The sequence below is a fragment of the Berghia stephanieae genome, chromosome 7 (genome assembly GCF_034508935.2).
Source record: "Berghia stephanieae isolate SIO BIC M18660-M18661 chromosome 7, UCSD_Bste_1.3, whole genome shotgun sequence".
In the NCBI taxonomy this organism is placed as follows: Eukaryota; Metazoa; Mollusca; class Gastropoda; order Nudibranchia; family Aeolidiidae; genus Berghia; species Berghia stephanieae.
The window spans coordinates 20,923,184-20,948,563 of NC_088366.1; the positions used below are offsets into that span (position 1 = coordinate 20,923,184).

At 36.9% G+C, this 25,380-nt stretch overlaps 1 protein-coding gene across 2 annotated transcripts in view; it reads right to left on the minus strand.

Annotated features, from left to right (window-relative positions):
• The window catches only part of LOC144976873 (GDP-mannose 4,6 dehydratase 1-like), a 110,328-nt gene that overhangs the window by 74,471 nt on the left and 10,477 nt on the right, over positions 1–25,380 (minus strand). Inside the window, exons 3-4 of one of the 2 annotated variants that reach the window (XM_078921416.1) lie at positions 9,980–10,067; positions 8,508–8,522 (exon numbers count right to left, since the gene is read on the minus strand). In XM_078921416.1, coding sequence (XP_078777542.1) covers positions 8,508–8,522; positions 9,980–10,067 — 103 coding nt within the window. The remainder of the gene's footprint in view (positions 1–8,507; positions 8,523–9,979; positions 10,068–25,380) is intronic. The other variant, XM_078921417.1, reaches the window with a different exon arrangement.

A 25,380-nucleotide genomic window follows, 5' to 3' on the forward strand; every position in this document is an offset into this window, starting at 1 on the left:
ATGCCTGTCCTTCTTTAATGTTCGGAATCGTCTACGATAGGATTCTGCGCTGACATCAAAATGTCTCAGTAGGGATGACTTTAGCTCCTGAAATTTATTTTTGTTGTCCTGTGTCAGGCGAGAGTAAACATCATAGGCTTTGCCCTTGAGATGCTGAGACGCTTTGAATGCCCATTTGTCCTCCGGAAGATCATATGAGATCGCCAACTCCTGGAATCGCGTTAACCATTGATCAATCCCTTCAATGTGTGGGTTGAAAGTTTCTACCGGGAACGACATTACTTTATCAATGCTCCCATTACCCTGACTAGATGGAATGGGGCTATGGGTAGAGAGTCTGTTTACTGCCATGTCTCTTGTTAAAGACACTTCCATTTCCTTTTGGCGTGTGCGCTGCATTTCCGCCTGAGTACGCTCTCTCTCTGTCTCCAAATCCATTTCAAGCTCCTTGTTTCTGAGTTGGATCTCTTTATCTTTCATAACCTTTTCATACTCATGTTTCCTCTTTTCCTCCTCTTCTAGTCTGGCAATCTCTTTCTCCGCATTCTCCGTTACATAGGCGGATAACTGTTCACCAGAAAGGCCCAATTCTTTTCCTAACTGGATAAACTCGCGTCTAATTGTAACACCAGTAGCCATGGCTGATTAATTACAGATTGAACAACTGCAGAAGGTGAATGAGAATGATGCGATAGATGGAATTGAACCAGAAAGAGTAGGGTAGAAAGCAAACAAATGGAACTTTGCCAGTAAGGGTTAAATATGAATGAAGAATTCTGCAGCACAGATAATGAATGATAGTGAAGTAAGTGACAACACACTATTGAAAAGTGCTAGGTTTCGCAAAGCCAAATTTCAATATATGACACACACAGTCACACAATACTGAGAAAGAGTAGTTATTGCCTGGGGCTTAATTTGGCGTGCTCGTGTCAATAGAGAGATAATACTATTTGCCGTTACACGTGTAAACAACAACTTGCAAGATGATCTAACTTGAAGTTAGAGTGACTGTAATTTTTTTTTTTAAATCAAGATTTGTTTAACTTAATTTTTGAAGGGGGGGGGGGGGGGGGGTTACTCTCGGAAGGGGAGGGGGGGTACTCTCGGAAAGGGGGGGGGGGGTATTCTCGGAAAGGGGGGGGGGGGGTATTCTCGGCTGAAGGTCCAGAATTTATGGCAACAATGGCATAAAAAAGTGGCAATGAAATAACAATTTATGTTTTGTAAACTGCTTTAAAATTACGTTGCCTAATTATGCATAATTAAAATAACATGTTGTCATAATCATAATCATAAATCAGTGTTAGTAAACTAATTATAGATTAGTGAAAATATAGAAAAATGGACATGTTCCAATTTCAAATGTAACCACAGTGACTTTTCAATAATAGATAAGATTTCTTCCCTATGATATTTGTAATTAATTAATCAAATGATTTATTGATTGGTTTGATTTAAGGTAGATATATTTTACGAGCCCCCAATGTAATGGAATGCTATTGTTAAATTGAGATAGTAGCAGAAGTAAAGAATTGGTGTTTAAATATTATATCTAGATTAATGACTCACATATTATATTATATTAAAGATTCATAATCCCGGACGAGCCTGCCATTTTGTGGCGGGTTGTGTGTTAATTTTTGTGGGATCAAGTCCAACCGATAGCTCAATGGTCTGGATTCGAACTAGTATGCGCGCTATGGCTCTCGTTACCAGCTGCACCACACACAACCTATATCACAAACGGCTCAGGTTTAATCTAGGGGAGATCAAGAATTGCCTTATGATCCCTTATAGCTTGATTGTATTAATAACAAGTGAGTCAAGACAATAATAGTAACGCCCAAATGCAATAATAACAATTCTATACATAAAGTTTAATTAGATTGTTACAGGAAAAGATAGAAAGAATAAGTATTTATTTAATATCAGGAAGAATAGCTCTAATTGAGTGGATCTAATTTATTATATATTTATTTGTTTACTTTGATATAATCATATGTGTCTGTGGAAAATACATTTGAAAATGGTATAAGCCCGTTTGGCTTATCTTTATCCCGTCGGCTTGCTTGACTGAGGCAAATGTATCAGCTAGTTCCAGGGTTGGCGCCTGCTTTGCAGAGTTTTCTGGACATCACAACAGTGTGTTGTAGTTAGGCTGACATCAGGGGTTTACCGCTGTTCAAGGACTGGGATGCAGGGATTCGGCACAACTGGGTGCTCCAACGACACGGAAAAGGACCAGGAAAATGGCCAGGGCCTTCAATTTGAGAGTTAAAACAACAAGGTCTTAGTGCCAATCGAGTTTTGTCTTTCGCCACCGAATCGTCCTGAGCGACACATCATAATAGCCTTTATTTGCCAACAAAGGCAAGGAGATGCAGTAACTCCATGATAATGGTAGTTAGTATATGGTTTAAACATCACTGACAGTCGAGCTATCGTACATGATGAGAATTTAACAGGGTTGTGTCCCTGGTATTTCTTTATTTATTTTTATTAATTATAATTCACAATATACTTAGAACACGCTCTGAAAGAAGTTCGAAAAGTCATTCCAAAACCAACGACTCATATTGAGAATGCAATCCCTAGAGAAATCGCCTATGCAGATGATGTCGATTTTATTGGATCAACACCAGCAAATATAGACATCATACAAAATACCCTCATGAAATATAACCTCCAAGTCAATGCCAATAAAACCGAATTTACAACAATATCGAGGAACAAAGAGGAATGGAAAAGAACAAAGAAAGTCGGCTCACTAATTGGAGACACCGAGGATGTACAAAGAAGAAAACAGCTATCAAACGCCGCACTCAGTAAACTCACCAATGTATGGATTAGAGGTGACAAAATAAAGAGAAAAACCAAACTGAAACTGTACCATGCTCTTGTAAAACCGGTACTTCTGTATAACTGCGGCACTTGGGCGTTGACAAAATCCGAAGAAGAACATCTGGATGCCTTCCATCGCACACAGCTAAGAAGGGTACTGGACATCAAATACCCCAAAAAGATCTCAAATGAATCACTCTATAAGATCACAAAAGAAAGACCAATCTCCCTTGACATTTTACAACAACGATGGCAACTTTTCGGTCACATACTACGCAGGGACAAAAACATACCAGCAAACCAAGCCATGTCGGGATACTTCCAAAAACACGGGAACCTTTTCAGAGGAAGACCGATCACAACACTCCCCGTGATCCTAAACAAAAACCTCACAACACTTGGACAAAGCATTAGTCTCATAACGGCAGGGGACCTTGAAAATCTGAGAACCCTAGCAGAGGACCGGCAATATTGGAGACACCTCACACAGGAAATACTGGAAACAGCCAAGGCGATCCGATCTTTCGGTCGAGACGCGAAAGGCATCTAAGTAAGTAAGTAAGTAATTATAATTGAGGTTATGATGTGTGGCCGGCGATTGGCGGTGGGGTACAGACATTCAAGCAATATGCATATTGAATATAAATGAAATAATAACATAGATCATAAACAACTGTTAACTATAAAAAAAGATACATATAGATATAGTTTTGTACAGGTATTCCAACTTACGAACATCCATGGAATAGCACAATTAAAATATATACACAAACTATAATATTAATAATAGATAGATTAAAATGAATTCACAGTAATATCTCGTTCAACTTTGAACGTTAACCAATAATTCATTTTACCTCCAGCCGAGATAGACAAACTTTTACAAGTTTGAAATTGGGGAGATAGCTCTTTTCTCGTGGGCTTCTTAGCGTGTGTGTGATTAGATTCAGATATGAATTTGGTTTTGTGAAACGAAAATAGCCAATCAGAAGAATCTTCCTGTTTTAGATGGCCAATGATATCCAGATGCTTTGGTAAGAAAGAATAACGGAGAATTACCGGAGAGACTAGACCTTAATTGTAATTTGAGCTACTCTTGAACGAGACAAGACCTCAGGGCATACGCACGTTGGCGTCTTGTTTGGAGAAGGTAATTAGCAGGAGGCATGAATACAATGGGCAGACAATTTGAACAGGTAAATAAACCTTAAGCTGAAAGTGAGTGTTCCGTTATACAATGGAAATGTTTCCCACCTAACGACCGAAATTTCCGTAAGAAAGATTTGGGGCTTTATTGGAGAAAGGCTGTCCATGTTTGAGTATTTTTAATGGAGGTGTTGATCAAATATATGTCTCGTCCACTAGGTTTGAAGTGGTTTTGAACGGGACGCTGACGAATGATAAAGAAATCACGCAGTGAAAGAAAATCGCTCGTCACACGGAGTTTTGGCAACTACGCATAATATTATAGTCAGATTTTTTATTAATGGTGCGTGTTTTTCTGGTTTTTCTCAGCTGTCTATCAAAAGTTGTAAATATTTGTGTCAACCTAAATATGTAAACAAGTTTTGCACCACAAAGTATGAGATGAATTCATCCTTTTTAATAAAAAAAAAAATGATCGTGCTAACACGGTATAGTTTCGGCTGGTGATTATGAGTTCACGCCATACTTGTTTCCGAATAAAAATTTAACTGTTATAAACTTACCACTTATGTAGCTTGCATTAAAATTTTAATTTATTATTGATGGCATATTATCTACATCCTGGCTCAGTTTCCAAAGACTGCCATGAAATCTCTAGCTTTAAAAAACTTGAAATATTGATTGTATACTCAATATTGTCAAATTAACAATAAATGCTGTTTATATACGTTGCATTACCGTTTCACAGAGCCTTTAAAGCGTTTAAAAACTGATTAGGCTCTTAAACAATACGATACGATACGGTACAATACGAACTATCTATCGGTTCCACTCTAGTAAAGCTGCGAAGAGCAGTCTTCTTGTATATATCGGTAAGCCATTAAAGGGGATGCTATGGAATTGGAATTTCACAATCAGCCATGAGAATACGGTTATCGAAATACGACAGAGAGATCACCAGTGTAGAACGACGTGGTAGGAAAAAGATCTTAAGACAACTTTGATATGGATATCATCCAAAAATGTATGGAGCTGGGTGAGCGTAAACATAAATCCGACAAAATATTGGACGTCTGATAATTCGGGCAGAAAAAGGCCTACGGGTTCTGGACAGTGGATCAATGTTATTCTATCAGGTGGTTAAGATACTGGATATTTAAAAGGATGCCATGCCATTAATTCTTCTCTGCATCATGAGGAAGGTAGAGAATATCATTCCGTCATTGCAAAAGCCTTTGAAGACTGGTTAAATACCGTTTGCGGCAATACCTCGAAGAACCCAGCTGTTCAAGGCTCAAACTTTGCAAATATAAAAGCTGACCTGATTTCATGGTTTCAATCAGGCAGCACTACATATTCTAACCATTTATCAAAGGGCTAACTATACTCCTTGGTAAAAATAAATGCAGCAGAAACAGTTTTCAAAGCAGACTGTCTAATCAGGGAGTTTTAACAAGTGGGAAAAGCATGTTCCAACCTTCGCAAACTGGAGGAGAATTACACTTCATTGGAAAGAGTGATGCTCGGAATATTCCCGTAGTCGTTCCATTTCTCCTTTTCTTCATCCTCGTCATCAGTGTGTGATGATTGATGTGTCCAGTATGTCTTGGTTGTTGTTGTTGTTGTTATTGTTGAACTCATGTACAAATTTGTGGAAAAACTGTATCATAAATTGATGGATTTCTACTTTTGACCAGTTATCCTCTTTCGCATAAACACGATCTATTTCTCAACATTTTGCAATCAAAATAATGTTGGAAGTGCGTAATGTTCACTTTCGGTTGTATTGATCAGTAATGTGTATTGATAGTTATAAATTGTAGATGTGTGATAGTTAAAAATTGTCATTTGTTGTCTCATATTCAAATACTGTATGCATATCGTTTAAGTTTCAATTAACCGAACATTCCATTTTAACGAATTCCTTCAAAATGGATGAGCGGAAAATTCAATTGATAATGTAAATCTTCAATAAGTTCCGATCCTTACCTGTAATCGATTTTAATATCGCTGTAATAAGCGAAATCATTTCTTATTGTTTTAAAATTTATAAAAAATAAATATTCTTAATTAAGACGAATTGATGGTTCATGCAAATTTTTACAGCTGTGTATTGAATTGACAGCTGAGAAAAAGAAGAAAAACACGTGCCACTTATAAAAAACCTGACTATAATTTGAGCGTACGTTGTAAATACTGATATAGAGCGTATCTTGTAATGGCAGTAGTGTGCCCCATTCTTTATAAACATTTCACTGGACTTCATTCCAATCTTTCACTCCTATGAATTTCCTGTTCTAAAAGGAAAACAATTATTATATAATAATTAATTGTGGTGACACTTAAAGTGATGTGGTGGCTGTGAGGGGGGGGGGGGGGGGGTCAGAAAGAGGTATTGTTGCAACAACAATATGATCTCATCAGAATTTGATGAAGGTTGCCCGTAACCCGGATTTTTTAAAACTCCAGACCGGATTTTTCCCCCTGTGTAACCGGAGTTTTGTCATTTCTGCTAACTAGTAAACCGTAAAATAAAACAAAACAAAACAACAAAAAGCAAAAATGTATTTTAAATATTTCGACCAAAAACTCGTCATTCAAATATCGATAATTAAAATGCCTGGACAAAAAAGCTCTCCATTCCAAGGATTCATAGATGAAGGTCATTGTAATCGACCGACACTTTAAAATATGTAATTATCTAATGTTTAAGGCTGTACCGAGGACTTTTAATATAACTGTTTTCTACTCTTCAGTTGATAAAATGTGAATGTTTTTATAGTTTACGAATGAAATATCAAATACAATCATATGAAAAAAACAAATGTTTATACGTACGTTATTAAAAAACAAAAAAAAAGCAATAATATGTAATAATTCCTCAATACGTTTTAGAAATAGTACCATCAATTCACCCCCATCAATAGACCCCCAGACAACCCCGAGGATCTAGAGATAAAAAAAAATAAAATAAACACAAGCTGTTTTTCTATCCAAGCGATAGTAGTGACTTTTAGCATCACGATCAACGCGCTAAGTTCGGGGTATGAAGATACGTAAATAGGATTCAATAGTCTGATGTCACGTCCGCCCAGCAACGAGCAGCTTGGTTCTAAACAAAGAAAATCAATACTTTTTATTCTTCATGCTGGCTAGAAATTTTTCACACGTCGTGTGATCACATGTATATAAGTCAAAACATGATCAGATGTATAATGTGTTTCTCCTCTGGATACACTTTTAAGCTCGTCGGAGAAGTATTTCATAAGGGAGTCCGCCATTGTCCCGATAGTTTAGAACCAGCTACTAAGTTACTATACGTCATTACGAGGGAAGCGACGTCAGACTGTTGAAACCTATTGGAAGTATAACTAGTTAACTGCTGTACTCTGGAACAACACATATATAAAGTTATGGCTAGAAAACAATTCCTTCAAATATAAATGAAGTCCCATGTTGAGAGTTTTAGCCAAGATGATGGTCATTTAAAACGATTGATATTTGAAGGACGAGTTTTCTGGCCAAATTGTCAAATATGTGTTTTCCAGAGTACGGAAATTAACTGGTTAAATACCAGACTGCCAACAAAAACGTGATAAGACATTTTAAAATGTGACCAATCGTCTCAAAACGGTTTATATATATATATATATATATATATATATATATATATATATATATATATATATATATATATATATATATATATATATTGAGGTGTAACTCATACCTGTACCTTAAATTAACTTTTAAACAGAGCTGTCAAATTCTGATTTTATAAAAAGCCATCATTAAATATATTTGGTTTTAGTCGACGTGTACCTATTTGCAGGTCTGATTACCCAAATTGTTATGGTCGCAATGCTGTAATGGAAATACTCTCAAACCAACGCAAAAATATTGTCCATTACGACAATGTTAAAACAGGCATAATATTATAATTGCGTTCGGTTATCAGACCTGACTATATGTACATGTCGGTTTTGTTCGTTATCATCTGCAAAGCTTAAGTTTCCTAATTCTAATTTTAAAACCACGTTTCTTCATCGATGTAATTCCGGGTTGACGCGATTGGTCACAAAGTAAGATTTGGATTTATAAAAATCAATATTGTCCCCCCGAAGACAAAAGCGCAACAAAAACACATTATTGTTACCAGGTTCATTCATCAAAATATCAAGGCATTGAGAACTGCAAGTCTTTATATTGGAGTCCACAAAAATAATGCCACGAGTAATACTTAACGAATATAAATCAATTATAGTCATATTAAATGACTAACATTACTAAACTACCGAGGACCAAAAAAAAAAAATAATAAATAAAAACAAAACAAAATCCCCAGAGAAAAAAAAAGGGAAGTTTAGCACTACGAAACCTCTTTCTGAGTAAATAAAAATAGCCGGGAAACTACTGGGAGGAAAACGGAAGTTGGCAGCGCTGGATGACGAGTCAAAAGACAAAAAAGGCGCATTGATTCACCTTGCTAAAAGTCACCACTGAAAACAAATACTTACGGGGACAGTTGAAATCTAAAAACGATCAGACAACAACCATGGATTAGTAATATTATATTATGTATGTTGTTCATTTCACAACATCAAAATTGGCATTTACAATTAATATAATAGTAAACCCTTAGCACATACTAATGCACTGATTTCTAAAAAAAAAAACATACAAATAAAAAAAAAACCCAGTCATACAAGCAAACAAAAAAAGGAACAAAAAACCTCCCAACAACACAAACAAACAAACAAAAAAAAAAACAAAAAAAAAAAACCCCCCAATCAAACAAACCAAAATTGGGCTTTTCTTTTTATTTTACGAAACCCGCCGAAACCCGACAAAGTTATGGGGAGTAGAGGCAGCAGTGGGGAGTGAAATCGGGATTCAGGCAAGTGTATACCTGAGACAATGGGTTTCGGTGGATTTCGTAAAAAAGCAATTACTTTTTTACGGAACCCGACGAAAACCCGACAATATCCGTCAAAGTTATGGGAAGTAGGCGCAACAATCGGGTTTAGTTAAAAAGTAATACCCCCCTGGTATTGGTATTTTACGAAACCCACCGAAACCCATAGTCTCAGGTTCACTCCCGACTGGTGTACACTTCCCTGAATCCCAGTTCCACTCCCCACTGTTGCCTACTTCCCATAACTTTGTCGGATATTGTCGGGTTTCGTCGAGTTTCGTAAAAAAAAAAGTAATTGCTTTTTTAAGAAACCACTGAAACCCAGGGTCCCAGGTTCATTCCCCACTGGTGTACACTTCCCCGAGTCCCAGGTTCACTCCCCACTGCTACCTACTTCCCAAAACTTTGTCGGGTTTCGGCGGGTTCCGTGTAAAAGAAACGCCGCAAAAAATATCCCCTTCATGGCGACCATGGATTGAGATTCTTTTATCTAAATATAATGATAAACATTAATGAAATAAAATAACCCTGATTGATCGATTGGTTTGAGGAAGCGGATAATTAAAAAAAAAATATTTATAGAATAGTCATAATAGTTTTTAAAGTACACGTATTTGTTTTGCTCGAAAACTTGTGACACACAATGTTCCAAAACAAAACAACGACAAGAACACCAAAAACCAACAACGACTCCATATCATCCACATCAACAGCTACAACAAAAAACACCAATGATAAGAAACAACGACGGCAACGACAATGAATAAAAACAGCACCTTTATCTTTATCATCATAATCATCATCAGCAATAGCAAAAACATCAGCAGAGGTGGTGGTAAAAAAAATACAACAGTAACGGCAACGAAAACGACATCGAAAACAAAAACATAAATTTGAAATTCGTGAATAAAAACATGTTTTGTTAGGGCTGTGCCAAAAGGGTCCTTTTTCATGACAATAATTGACCCCAAGAAAAACACCATTACTTTAAATTATTACGAAAACGTTACTGTCATACTCTGAAAAAAAAAGTGTTCATAGGAATAATAATAATTTAATCTGGTATCTATTTACCTCCTTCCTTGTGGGCCATGGGGTCTGCATACAGATGCTCAATACGGTGTGTGTTGAATGAGGAAGCCCGACGGATGATGCCATGGACCTGAGGATGACGACGACGATGTTTGTAAATTAACTAGATAATTAATTTAACACTAACTATTCAATTAATCAATTGATTAAATTCCCCTTATTCTCTTATTACTAAATTGCCAAATAAGATTTTTACTAACACCAAGGGTCTGAAACCAACTGGACCAATCGTCACCAAACTTTGCATGGTGTTTACAATTGCAATGAAGATGGTTTAAATATGCATTATGGGATTTATTAGACGCGGCGGTGATGAATGTGGCGAAAAATCAAATCCTATCGAAAACAGGCGCCATCATTTTTAGCACGTGAGCTGTGTCCACATTTCGGTTAGCGATTATGCCAATGAGGCGGGAGTACTTGCATTGAATCGATACTAGGCAGTGATTCCTATCATTACTTTAAATACAAACACTTTCTTAAAATCTATATAAACCAAAAATGAATTCTACAATAGGTGAGCGAAATATATAAGATATTAAATGCAGAAAATATCTCTCCATGCTCCAATAAAAAACACCAAGGAGTTCTACGAAGCCAGAAAATGCAATGTCTATTAAAACGATATAAATTACGTTCAAATTTTATTCAACACTTGGATCATACATTTTGAGTCCATTAACTCTCCATTATGCATTAAACTCATTAAACGGGCACCTCTAATTGAACGGACAGATATTATTGTTTATCCTAAAGGGAACATTTTTATTAGGCTCTATTGCTGTGGCGTAGTTGCACACATAGGTAATGGCTTATGATCGTATAGTGTTTTTTTGATAGATGGTAATGATATTCCTATATATATATATATATATATATATATATATATATATATATATATATATAATATATATAGAGAGAGAGAGAGAGAGAGAGAGAGAGAGAGAGAGAGGAGAGAGAGAGAGAGAGAAAGAGAGAGAGAAAGAGAGAGAGAAAGAGAGAGAGAAAGAGAGAGAGAAAGAGAGAGAGAGAGAGAAAAAGAGAGAGAGAGAGAGAGAGAGAGAGAGAGAGAGGGGATCAGATAGATAGACAGATAGACGAAAAGATAAGATAGATATAAAAGGGAAGGAAGACGGGGTAGAAGCATTATCATCTCTAGATGTTGCTGGGTAGAAGTGACTGAGATAGGCAAGACTGTATAGTCCTCTATTCTACTCTATTTAGACAATGCATTGAACATTACGTAGAAATCATTGAAGTGGCACAAAAACCCGTACTATAAGTGTTCCATACACTGAAAATGTCGTGAGACATAAAAGCCACACACAAAAATATTATGACCTATTTGTATCATGAAGACATAATATTCATGAATTATTTAACGACTAGTGAACATACAGAAAAAATGACCAAAATGTCTAATTTCATGATTGCTTGTTTTTTGTTTTTGTTAGGATTGTCAAAAAATTATAGACAAAGGGTAATTGGTTCAAATAGGAAACGGATGTAGATTTCAAAAGCATACCACCAATGTACTTAGTTTGAGAATACCTAAAAGTCTGATCAGACACCAGCACAGGATCCCACTAAGAAAAACACAATCGAAAGTTTACAAAATCTGTACAAAACATTAAAAAACACATAACGATCAGTACATACAAGAGAGATGAGTTACAATGGGGAAAAAATATCGCCTCCAGAAACTAACATAATTCTGGGTTTCATGGTTGTTTTTGTTTTTTTTTTTTTTTTCAAAATAAAGATGAACTGAATTAAAATTAACTTGAATCTGTTCGTGACAATATCGACTCTTTATAACGCCACGTTTGTCAGCGTCTCAAATGTTGCGGTATAACGAGAATTTACAGTACCGCACGTAACTCTGGTATGGCGGGTTTTTTTTTTTCATCGCTTTTGCAACTGCAGGAAATCCCTGGCTCGCATTGCAGCCGCAAAATCTGAAGCTTTTTGTAATTTAAAAAAATGGATAGAATCGTCTTGAATTTTCTAGGCTTGAACGTAAAAGATACACCGCAGTCCGCTAATCCTATTTTCATGCTTGGAGGCCAAAAAGACCCCAGGGGTATGTTTTGTATTCATAAACATTTTAGACGCAGAACCTGAAATTTGGTGACTTTTCCTATAATGATGAGGCCCATGACCATGACAATTTCATGCTTGCCACGTGCATTGTCTACTCACACTGTACTGAGCATGCTCATCTAGAATTTGAGATTTTCCGCTTTGGGGGCCAAATGTCCATCATGACTTTCAAAGGGAAAAATACTAGAAAGTACGATTTCCTGATTTGGGGGTCATTTGGCCCCCATGACTTTATAGAGAAAACGGAGTGCTATTAGCCAATACTGACCCAAAGGCGCTGGCACATGTTGGTCAGTACTGACCGAGCCACGGACTCTAGGGCCTGTACTGACGATGCAAGATTGCGAAAGGGAATGCGAAAAAGTCAAAACAAAATGCCAAAATTGTGGGAAAATGTCATTTTAAAAAAAATAACATGTTCTGCGACAAATAAATCCGCATTCCCTGTCTCATACTAGTCACAGGGAAATGTCTTGGTCCCACCCTGTTTTGTCGATTTACGTGAGATTTGTGCAAATTTATCCAATTAAACAAGTTGAATTTTTCAAACCCTAGAAAAAAAAAACAAAACAAATTTGGTGTCGAAATGCCAAACTGGCAAACTTGTTCATCCAGGTCTCAATGCGCATGCTCACTGATTCGTGAAGCCTTCGGGGGGGGGGGGGGGGGGATATTTTAAATCTGTGATATATCTTTCATTGTCTTGAAAACAAACTTCTTTTTCTGGCAATAATGAAGAGAGGGCAGAGGGAGAGTGGCTTCCCCATGCCAGGGAGACCTATGCACAATTGACCCGCGATTCCTCGAAATCTTAGGCTTGGACTTGAGGTTTATTTATGGTAGTCATTCGTTTTATTGGGTGGTGGGCGGGTCAATCTTGTTGTTTATCTTATCCCCTTTGTGATCCTTTTTAAGGTCTACTCTCAACTTGAGCAGGAGGGCATGAATGCCTACTTCAAAGTGAAAGAACTGTCCGTAGTCTCCCTAACTTGGAGCCCGACACTGACCGTAGCCTTCGTTAACGTGTAGCCTGACATTGACCAAACATTACGTCAAAATAAAGTCCACAACCACAACCCCCTTCCCCCCCCCCCCCCCCACGGTGGGCATGGTGGGCGGTCAATCTTGTTGTTTATCTTATCCCCTTTGTGATCCTTTTTAAGGTCTACTCTCAACTTGTTAATCCTCTCGTGTTAAAATCCACATCTATCATCTTTTGTCAATTGTTTTTCTGGCGCAAAAGAGTAAAACTGGCCTACTAAAACACTTTCTGAATTAACTAAATAGCAAAATGGATTTAGCGGTAAAACGATATGTCATTACATGTGAAATTATAGATTTTGTCAGTTTAACAGATTTTGATCATTCTCTTTAATAAACACACAAAAACTCAACACGTCCTATAGTTTTGTCAGTCTAATAAATTTTAATCATTCACTTTAATAAAACACAAAAACTCAACACTAGTTTTATAGATGTTGTACATAAAATCAATTTTTAACATTATCAATTAGTCCGACGACATGATATTGTTTAGAGGAAATAAGTAGAGCGTAATAAATTTTCATGACTTTCAAACCGGTTGTTTTTCTTACGCTTGAACAATTGTCATTGTGTTCCCTAACTCTTATTACGCTTGAACAGTGACTCTTTTATAACAAAAATTTTATTCTTTCTAAAAAGACGATTCTGGTAAATAGTCGAGACATGCCAATACCAGTATTAGAATAATTTACAATAATGTCATAAAATAATAAAACTGCTCTTTCTTGTGTCACCGTGGTTTTGATTATGAATTTAGAACTGACACCAGCAATAAGCTGGCGTGGGCTGAATGAGCAAACACAAACAAACAAAACAAAAACAAACAAACAAACAAACAAAAAAAACAAAACAAAACAAAACAAACCCAAACTAATACATAAATAGAATGGACAAGGTAAAATAACAAGAATCTTATGGCGCATAAAACAGCGAGAGTCATTTCTTTGCCCCTTGCGTTAAACTTAAATCAAATGAGTCTATGTGTTACTAAGACATCATCGCTAGAATCAAGAAAGCGCACCAGGCCTTTGTAATATTGAGACCAATATGGAAAGGCCCACAACACTTTTCTCTTTCGTTAACTTAATGTCAGTTTTTACGAAAATCAACCGCATTTAAAAACATTTTTTTTTGTTGTTGTTATTCACTTGCAAAATTCTGGAATTTGGTTGCAAAATGTTTTATTTTGCAAAAATCCGCCATGCCCGGTAACTTACAGATTCGTCTTTTCGATAGCAAAGATATAGATGCCATTGGATACTATATTCTAATCCGATTATCTTGATAACGAGAAGACAGTAAAATAACCTTACTTATGCATGACTAAACCGCATTCAAAGGCGCCAACGCTCAACCATTGGGTAACATTTTGTTTTTATATAGTGCCCTAGGGCAAAGCATAATACATCTTGTGTTACCCGCGGTCGGAGTGAACCAGATGTTGAAATGAGTGTAACTTTAATGTTAAAATAACCACCAATGTGCTATTTTAGTTTTTGTCACTTTGAGAAATCATATGCAATGCCTCAATAAACCATATAAATGTAATCCAAATCTTCTTATTCTTTTTTCTTTTAAACTTTATTTTATATTTTAAGCATCCCAGCATAATACTGTTTAGTAACGATTAGTCACTTATAGAAGGAACGAAATTGACGTCACCCAGCTATTTGTCATTGTTTTAGTGATTAGTTCTCCCTAATTACTATATTATATCAACTGGACTATAAACGTTTGAGGTCACACACAGTTTTGTTCTGGATTTGTGAGTATTTTACATAAACGGGAAGCGTTAATTGGCCCGCCTATACATGTAATTCGTATTTTCATTTTAAAAAACAGGATGAAATGGCCGGTTTTCCAATAAATGTCATAACAAAGGATCTCAAAAGCAGAGGGCAGGAGGGCATGAATGCCTACTTCAAAGTGAAAGAACTGTCCGTAGTCTCCCTAACTTGGAGACCGACACTGACCGTAGCCTTCGTTAACGTGTAGCCTGACATTGACCAAACATTACGTCAAAATAAAGTCCACAACCACAACCCCCCCCCCCCCCCCCCCCCCCCCCCAAAAAAAAAAAAACAAAAAAAAAAACAAAAAAAAAAAAAAAAAAAAAAAACAAAAAAAAAAAAAAAAAACAAGTCGTGAGTTGTATTCAAACGTTCAATCAATTGTTTCTTTGAGCAGTATTAACGACAACTCACTAGGCGCCGTACCAACTTTTAATTAACCAATAGAATTTTTGACCAATCAAAACGCGGAATTTGTGACACAACCTCAAGCCTGCTCGAACAAAAATAGCTGGTTGTTTACGAACAACAATAAACTGAAGGAAGTTTGAGAATACTGTTATTGTTTCTAGACCGCAAGTTGTGTGATTAGTTCTCACTAGATTCTCTCAACAAGACTATAAAAACGTTAAAGATAACACATAGTTTGTTGTTGCTATTGTTGTTGGGTTTGTTTTGTTTTGTTTTGTTTTGTGGCGTGACGATTGATCAGGCGTGTCGACCTTATGTGTATTTTCCTCAAGCGTATATCATCAATAGATGGTAATACACATCAGACTTTGGGTCACATCAGACACAGGGGTCTTTGGGTGTGGTTCTGTTCCCTTCCAGTAAGTAGATAGCTATTTTACCGCACATGGCGCTGGCACGGACACCCTCAATATGTAGTTCTGTAGGTGGAGTCAAAACGTGTATTTTCTAAGATTTTTTTTATATCACTTGGCAAGTCTGTTATAGAACGAAATTGACGTCACTCGGGTCATTGTTATAGTTTTTAGCCAGCCACTTTATAGTAGGTCTCACTAAATTATATTAATCAGACTATAAACGTTTAAGGTTTCCCATTGTTTGTGTGTTGGTACGTTATATCCGGCTGGCGGATGTTATGGTTTTTTAAAATAAACGCATAGCATCAATAAGAAGAAATGATTTGTTTGGCATTTGACATTATAGGTACCACTCTCTCATAAGACAGACGGAAATAGGCTGCAACAGTCGTGACGTCACTTCCCTCGTAATGATGCAGAGTAACTAGGTAACTGGTTCTAACCAATCGGAACAATGGCAGACGCCGATGATGAAATACCTCTCCGACGAGCATAAAAGTGTATCCAGAGGAGAAAGACATTATAAATGTGATCGTGTTTTGACTTTTATACATTCTGATCACATGACATGAGAAAAAGTTCTCGCCAGCATGAAGAATAAAAAAATAGCGATTGTCTTTGTTTAGAACAAGCTGCTCGTCGATGGACGGACGTCACATCACACTGGCCATGATCTATATTACGTTTCCATGTGCTCGAGGTCATTGGTCACATTGGAATATGAATGTGCTCAAAGTGACCCACATAGTGAAAAGTGTTCACAGTTTTTTATCACGATTGGTTATTTTGTTCAGCTTGACACATGGGTATGTTTACAACTTTCATAAACAAAGCAGCGTGTTTACATTTCTGAAGAATTATCCAATCGTTGGACAGCAACAAATCATGTGATTGATGACCTGGTTGGGCGAAAACATGAATATAGATCGCCCCCATTGAATCCTATTGCTATTACTCTTCAATAGTCGTAACGTCACTTCCTAATGACGCATGGTAACTTAGTAACACTGGCTCTAAACTATCGGAACAATGGCGGACGCCCGTATAAAATATTTCCCCGGCGAGCATAAAAGCGTATCCAGAGGGGAAAAAAACATAAATTTGATCATGTTTTGACTTTTACACATTCTGATCACAAGGCATATGAAAAGTTCTAGCCAGCATGAAGAATAAATAGTAATTATTTTCTTTGTTTAGAACCAAGATGGCCGCCGTTGCCGGGCGACGTCACATCAGACTACTGAATCCAATTGCAACGCATTCTAATAAAAAGTTAAGGCTTGACTTGCAAGTAGGTCGTCGGTTCTAGCCTAATACACAATAACAATAGCCTATTATTATCATCATGGTGTGACAGTGACACGGTATTCATTAAGGTGCGTTTTGCAGCAGCCCTCTTTCGATAGCTCTGCTGTTCAGTGACACAGAACGAGTAATGTTTTATTCGATATTGCTCAGGAAACAAAGACTTCAAAATAAACATCAATAAAATAAAATAGAATAAAATAAAACAACCTGAGCGGCGTAGCCTGGTAGTTGTAAATTAAGAGAAAGAGTCGAATAAGTGATACTCATTCCTTTTAAAGTTTGGAAAATATACAGTGTCAAAGGTCTTTTATGTCCCAAGGGCTTCTTAAAAAAACAAAACTGATGTTATTTGCCCTTTCAATAAAGCGCTTCTAGTCAGCTGGCTCACTTTCTTTAACAGACAATTAATTTGAAACACGAAAGACAATTCCCCCCAATATATTCACTATGAGCTACGACAAGGGATGGTTCCGTTTATTATTCACTGATGATAACAGAAATTTGTGGAAAAAGGAGGAAAATGCATTGGCCCACCGGGCAAACTCGAGCTTTGAGTTTTTATAAAGTATCCACTACACGTGCTCAAAGCGCTTTACAAAGGGTCCCTGATCAACAGGTAAGGTAGAACGAGACATGACGCCTGTTAGGCGATATTACATTTTTTTTAAAAAATCCGACAAAGACAACGTCGTTAACGGTACTCAGGTACTCATTTTACACCTGCGTACGGTCTGAGAATGTGAGTAAAGAGCCTTTTCCAAAACTCAACTATGCGCCGAGCAAGGCTCGAATCCAGGACCTTCCGATCCCAAAGCGAGTGTCATACCACAAGACCACATAGCCGCACACAAAACTCATACCAAATTTCAAAAATGCACATAAATTATATCACTTAAAAGTAATATCATATACTCGTAATCAAAAATAAGTATACAATAATAAAATCGTCCGTATATTTTTATTTTGAAACCTGGCATAAAGCTCTTTAATAGGTATGTAGAACTGTGCGATTATCTTCAAGATATTTGTTTTTACCTCAACTTTCCTACTCTGATAGGCAAGTGCCGATTTTACCTGTTTGCCACCTACTGTTTGTAAAAAGCATATAGGGCTAAAAATACGCATGCGTTGTCTTGCTCGGCTTCTTTCAACTCAGAAAAAAAAAAACCAAAAACAAAAAAAAAAAACCCAACTTAAATCATTTTTTACAAAATTAATTGACAATGTCAAGATCGAAATTAGAATCATATGGTCGTGTGGTTGGACATCTCGAGGCAGGTGCTTCAGTTTGTGGAGAGCCAAGACTGTTCAATTTTAACAGGTGGATAGTTCAATCAGTGATTACGAACTACTGGCTATCTGAGCGACTTGGTAGCGTTTCATCAATAATTTAATTATCCATTTGGTGATTGCATTGCTACTTTGGTTGTTTGTTTGATTTTACGGGTTTTACGGCGCTGGCGCTTGCTACATATTTTGGTCATACCAGCGCCCGTAAAAGGAAGAAAATTGGATAGTAAAGGCATTCTTGACGCACAATTAAAAAGACTTGAAGAAAAAGTAAGACGAAGTAAGAAGAAGAAGAAGAAGAAGAAGAAGAAGAAGAAGAAGAAGAAGAAGAAGAAGAAGAAGAAGAAGAAGAAGAAGAAGAAGAAGAAGAAGAAGAAGAAGAAGAAGAAGAAGAAGAAATATTTATTGTCCAACCAAATGAAAACATTCCCAGTGGTTTGCATTGCTCGAAAAAAATATAATACCTAAGCACGTAAATGTCTGAATCTTATAATAATATTATTATATCATTACTACAATAAATGTAATATCATGGTGATTTTTTTCCAGGGATCTACCGCAAAGCCGCCTGGTTGAGGGCATTCCGATATAATAACGGATAGGCGCGGTGGGTCACAATGCTTAGAATATTTTTTTTATAGAAGTAGCCTAGAAGTCCGTTTTATGTGGTCGACAAACAGTGGTCTTCCGGCGAGCAGAACACTGTCCGGAAGAACAATCCAATCTAATCATGCGGACTGTGGATTGTTCTTCGACAACCCCAGGAGTAGGAGCTAGCTTGCCATTCTAGCATAGCAAGTAACGTTATAGGCTACCAACAACGTTAATTATACGCTGAAATGATTTGGACCCTCCTATGTATGCAATTAATCAAGTACACACACACACACACACACAGAGAGAGAGAGAGAGAGAGAGAGAGAGAGAGAGAGAGAGAGAGAGAGAGAGAGAGAGAGAGAGAGAGAGAGACAGACACACACAATACCAAATCAGTACGTAAACGTAATGATGATTATGCGGTAACGGCTGGTTCCCTTCTACCTAAACATTGAGCGGAAGCCTGAGAAGAAAAATACCGACTAAGGATAATGATAATGACCTCTTTTGTAAGCATCTATTCTAAATTATAAAGATGAGAGGAAGAGGAGGAGGTGGAGGAGGGGGAAAAAGAGGAGGAGGTGGAGAATGGGATAATTGAAGACGACGATGACGACGACGACGACGACGAAGAAGAAGAAGAAGAAGAAGAAGAAGAAGAAGAAGAAGAAGAAGAAGAAGAAGAAGAAGAAGAAGAAGAAGAAGAAGAAGAAGAAGAAGAAGAAGAAGAAGAAGAAGAAGAAGAAGAAGAAGAGGAAGAAGAAGAAGAAGAAGGTATCTATTATCCACTCGAGTGGTCACCAGATTCTCGTCAGACCGTACGTCAGAGATGAAATAACTTTTCTTTAACTCTAGAATGGTTTCGTCAAAGTGGGGATTTTTTTTTAATATCACAGTCAAAAGACTAAATATATAAATTTAGATATATCGTCGTATAGATCAGTGGGTCAACCTTTTGAACTGATTTACCGATAAAAATTTATGAAAACAAAGTTTCTCGAACCCATAACAAAAAATAAAGATGAATATTTTCAAACTGCAACAGCTTCAGTAGACTACGTTTTATTTAGCATGCTTAACTATCCATTTTTAAAAAAAGTTGAATATAAAAAAAATAAATTAATTAACTTTTTGAAAATTAAATCAACATCTTTTTTTCCTTGTAAATGTTGTAAGGATAGAATGGTCAGAACACACAATACGTAGTGCTTCAACAACATGGTGCCCAATTAATACGAGTCTCTTTACTTGACTTACTCTACCAACTATACAAGTAGATTTTTCAACAATCAAAACATGGAATTTGTGACACACCTTCACACGTGCTCGGACAAACATAGTTGGTTGTTTATAAACAATAACGTGAACCAATTCGACCTCCATCTGATCGTTGTTATTGTTTTTATATTGACAAATGGGTGACTAGTTATCACATGGTTTTCTCGATCATATTAAAAACGTTTAAGTTTACACACAGTTTTCTGTGCTGATTCTGCTGATCAAGCGGTAAAACAGTGGGTATTTTACTTAACACATACCATCGATAGTAAAACCTGTGTAGTTTGCTGTGTCCCCCAATCACTGCCATTGTTTACATGATGACGATTGTCCGAGAGGCGTGGTTATCTACCGGTTAAATCCAGTAGATTTTTGACCAACCAAAACAGAATTTGTGACACACCTTCACATGTGCTCGGACAAACATAGTTGGTTGTTTATAAATAATGACGTGAATGATATCGATCTCTCTCTGATCATTGCTACTGTTTTCATACCACCAAATGGGTGACTAGTTATCACACGATTTTCTCGATCATTTTATAAACCTTTAAGCTTACACATTGTTTTTTTTTTTTTTTTTTTTGTGTGTGTGTGTTGGTTCTACTGATCAAGCGGTAGAACAGTGGGTGTTTTACTTAGACACATACCATCGACAGTAATTCCTGTGCAGTTTGCTATATTTACCAATCAATGCCATTATTTACATTATGACGGCTAGCAGAGGGAATTAAGGGCAAAAAATAGCTCAATTGTGCAAACGAATGATGAAAGCATGAAACTTTCAGGGATTGTAAAGCACGTCAAGGGCTACAAAATGTGATAGAGAAGCACTTCCAGCGATGTCTGTGTGCCAAGAAATTAAGTAAATAAAAGTTGATATTTTTAAATCGGCAACAATATTTATCATGGCGTCCGATGTATGAATGCGACATATCATTGTGACAAACACGAAGCGGCGCGAAGGTAGAAGCAGGGTGGAGGGGTGCGGGTCGGTGGAAATTACCCAATCGGCTGACAGTTTCCAAAAAGTTATTTTTAGAATGGGCCAATATTGGGGCTGGCCGTGGTATTTGAAGGGAAACATAAAATATAAACCGGTGTTGACTCGTTTTATAACTCTTTGTTGGTATGGATTGGTATTGATATAATCATATTACTAAACTCAGTTACATAGAATTATTTCGTTGATTGAAATGTAATGGTGGGGATGCTCTCTCTCTCTCTCTCTCTCTCTCTCTCTCTCTCTCTCTCTCTCTCTCTCTCTCTCTCTCTCTCTCTCTCTCTCTCTCTCTCTCTCTCTCTCTCTTTCTCTCTCTCTCTTTCTTTCTCTCTCTCTCTTTCTCTATCTTTCTCTCTCACTCCCTCCACCACCACCACCACCGTGCTTTAGGCGTTGATCATTGTATGTAAAGTACTGTATTAATTATGGCTTTACCTATGAAAATCACACGCAACGAGAAATGTATTTTCTCACCTTGAGATATGAAAGTCGTATATATGCACATACTAACAAAACAGATCGTGCCTTGGGTGAATGGCTAGTTGATAAAATTGTGTTGACGTCATTTAGGTCATATAACCGCCAAAAAGTTGGACATAGAAGAACCCCATTAGTGATAAATTAAGTAAACATATGTATGCAAACATATTATATAGATAGTACCTAATAATGAACATTGTTTGTTTGGCTGTTTTCATGCACGATGGCAAAAATTATTGGCTCAAATGACTGGAAAAAGTGTTTGATTTTTGCCAAATTGATTCATCTGAAAAGTTGATTTGTCCAGCTAATTCTAAACTTCCAAACAAGGACCAAGGATATATAACCTTTCTAGAAAATCTAAAATCAATACAATTCGTTAGCTGATAGAAATGTCAAAACACATCTTAATGGAACTCTTGAAGAATTGAAATCGAACAATGCAAAATGGCATCGGTCTTGTCGAGTGAAATATAACTCTAATGCAATTAAAAGCCTCCAAGACAAGAAAAACAAAGAAGAAAAGCATGAATTTAGACTAGAAGCGAACATTACAATATCCATCTTTGAGTATCGAATTGCCAACTGAAACAATATCCAGAAGAAGTATCAGGGAACCATGTCAAAAATCAGAGGAGAAGTTGAAATCAAACAGGACAAAGTGTTTTATATATCAAAATAAGCGGCCAGGAAGGCTCCATGCTGTAATGACGAAGGAAATGGAAGATAAGATACTTGCTACAGCAACTTTGATAAAAGATATTACAATGATTAGCTACATCGATGGTGGTGATTTAGTAGCGAAAGAGGCACACTACCATAAACTCTGCCACATCAAATACACGAATAAGGGTAGAACATCGAAGACTAATCATATGAAGGGAAAACATTCAGGTCCTGATGAAAGTTTCGCTTTCGCAGCAGTCGTGTCTTATGTAGAGGAGAACCATAATGCAACCCACCAGTTGTCAAAACTTATTAAGAAGTTTAAAAGTGAGTGCACCACAAGAGGCTGTGGAAATAATTATGCACACCCCACCCGGTTCAAATAGCGGCTTATGAGAGTCTTTCCAAGCATAGAATTCTATTCTTCTGGACGAAATACATATGTAGCACACGATAGCAAAGTTTCTGCGTCATTAGTAAAGAATCAAAAGGAACAAGCAGATGATAATGCAATGTCTTTGTGGCGTGCAGCAAAAACTATCCGACAAGACATCATTCGCAAATGCCCGCAAACACCAACACAATGGGACATCGGGATTGGAAGTCAAGAAGACGCAGTGCCTAACTCCCTGTTGACATTAATCAAAATGATTTTGGTTGGATCGTCTCCTTCAGAAAAGTCAGATTCCAGGCCTCAAGAAAGCCTATCTATATCACAACTTATTGTATCAAATACCAAAAATAAAAATAAAACCGGGTCGACTTTTCAAAAAAGACAATCGCAGATCAAAGAGACGCCATTACCGTTGTTATTTTTTTATACACACATACAAGATCAAAGAAGATAATTGACACATTATTTTCGCTAGGGTTGTGTTCCTCATATAAACGTATGTTGTCATTGTCATCGGATATCGCATCAGCAGCTGAAAATAGATTCGAAGAGGAAGGAATTCTTTGCTCAATCAATCTGAAGAAAGAACTTTTTACTGTTGCTGCTGTTGATAACATTGATTACAACCCAAGCTCAACAACTCACAAAAACTCTGTCCACGGAACAAGTATCTCCATGTTTCAGCAACCTACAAATGATGAGTCCGGTGTTGATCGAGAAAAGTTGAATATGAATACTTCTGACGTCATTCACACAGACAGCAATGTTTTGTCGGATTTTCTAAAGGTCGTCCAAGAAATTGCATTTGGAGTTAAACCAAATATACCTACAACAAACACTGCTCCATCGAACATTATTTCAAACATGACAAATGACCCTTATATGTCAGAAGAAACGGACTGGCTACAACATGTTTCATCAAATTACTTAGAACAGGATGTAAAAACATGGGCTGGATTTCATTCTGAACGCTCTTTGTCTCATAATATGCCGAAATTCATCAATACAATGCTTCCGTTGTTGGAAGAACAAGCAAACAAAGGAAACCAAACGTCATTACGGATCATCACGTCAACCAGCTCGAGACCTTTACTGTCACTATGTACGACAAAGCATTAGATTGCACAGGTGTTAATGCAGCAAGAAAATATTTATTTTGCCAAAAAGGTCGTGCAATAGAGAGACTTCCTCCCCACAAGAAGTGCATTACAGCAACACATTAAACGGGCGGCATATCAAGCTGGCTATGTTTTGAGCTCTGCAACAGAAAAAGATCATGTACTACCATCACCTCTGGAATGGGGCTGGAAAATGGACGGAGGAAAGCTCTTACCATACTGGTCATCACAGCCGGAAGTATCCAAAGTGTGCCAAAAACTTGTCAAATGTGGCTGCAAGAAAGGATGCACGTCCCGATGCAAATGTTTGCGAGCCCGCTTACCATTACCATGCACAGACTTATGTCGATGTAGAGGATGTCATATCATAAACAATTAGGTAGGTTGAAAATATAATTTGATTATAAAGGACTATAAGGAAAAGCCAAACAAATAAAAGCCAAGCAACTTTGGTCAGGCTTAACTCTTGACTTTAAACAGTCAATATCAGGTCTCAAGGTAGTTAGCATTAGCTTGAAAGCTTACCCCGTCCGGGAATCATTGTAAAGTGCTTTGAACAGTTTGGTGGATATTGCGCTATATAAAAGCTCACAGGGGTTTTTTTTTTTCATTGTAAAGCCACATGAATATGGAGTTGGCCGTGGATTATGTAATGTGTAATATAATTTTCATGATTTTATTCATTTTCAAATAATATTTAATTTCGCCCTATTTGACGCTGTTAACATATGCCCCGTTGAAAACAAACAGCCCTAAATCTTTCAAAATGAAAGCTATAAGATAGGGAATATGTCTATGGTTGATATACAACAAAAAGTACGAGAGAAAATATGGTAATTTCGCAACATAATTAATATGTTCAGTACTAATCAGTAAGAGGGCGAATAGAATTTCCTCGATTATTCCCCCTGAATTTACTAGTGTTTATATAGTAAAATATAAAATGCTTTAAAACCAACTTTTTTTGTAAAATGTCAGAATGCTTCTCTATCAGATTGTGTTCTTGGTGGTATAAGGTACCTGCGTGTCAATTTTCATGCTTTCATCACCTATTTGCACAATTATACCTTAATTCCCCCTGCTAGGCCGTCCGAGCGGCGTGGTTACCAAAGTGTCTATTAGCAAATGTGTACAATATGCACCCCCCCCCCCCCCCCCACGCACACACACACACACAGTACAGTCAAACCATTCAAATATTTGAAATTGAAAAAAATAAAAACAAAAAAATCAAAACAAACAAACAAGGATATCAAGAAATCCTCAGATTGTAATAAAATCTTCAACAATTGTTTTGTAAATATTCCAACTGACAAAGGCAAAGGTGTTAATGCTGATGAGAAAACCGATTCTAGTATTCAGGGGTAAGAATGACTGGTTACAAAAAAGGAGGAAATATTTCAGCGCGTAGATCAAGACCAATCCATGCAACGATAACCTATAAATTTGAATTTCATTAAAATTTACTGAAATGCAGTCCAAAAT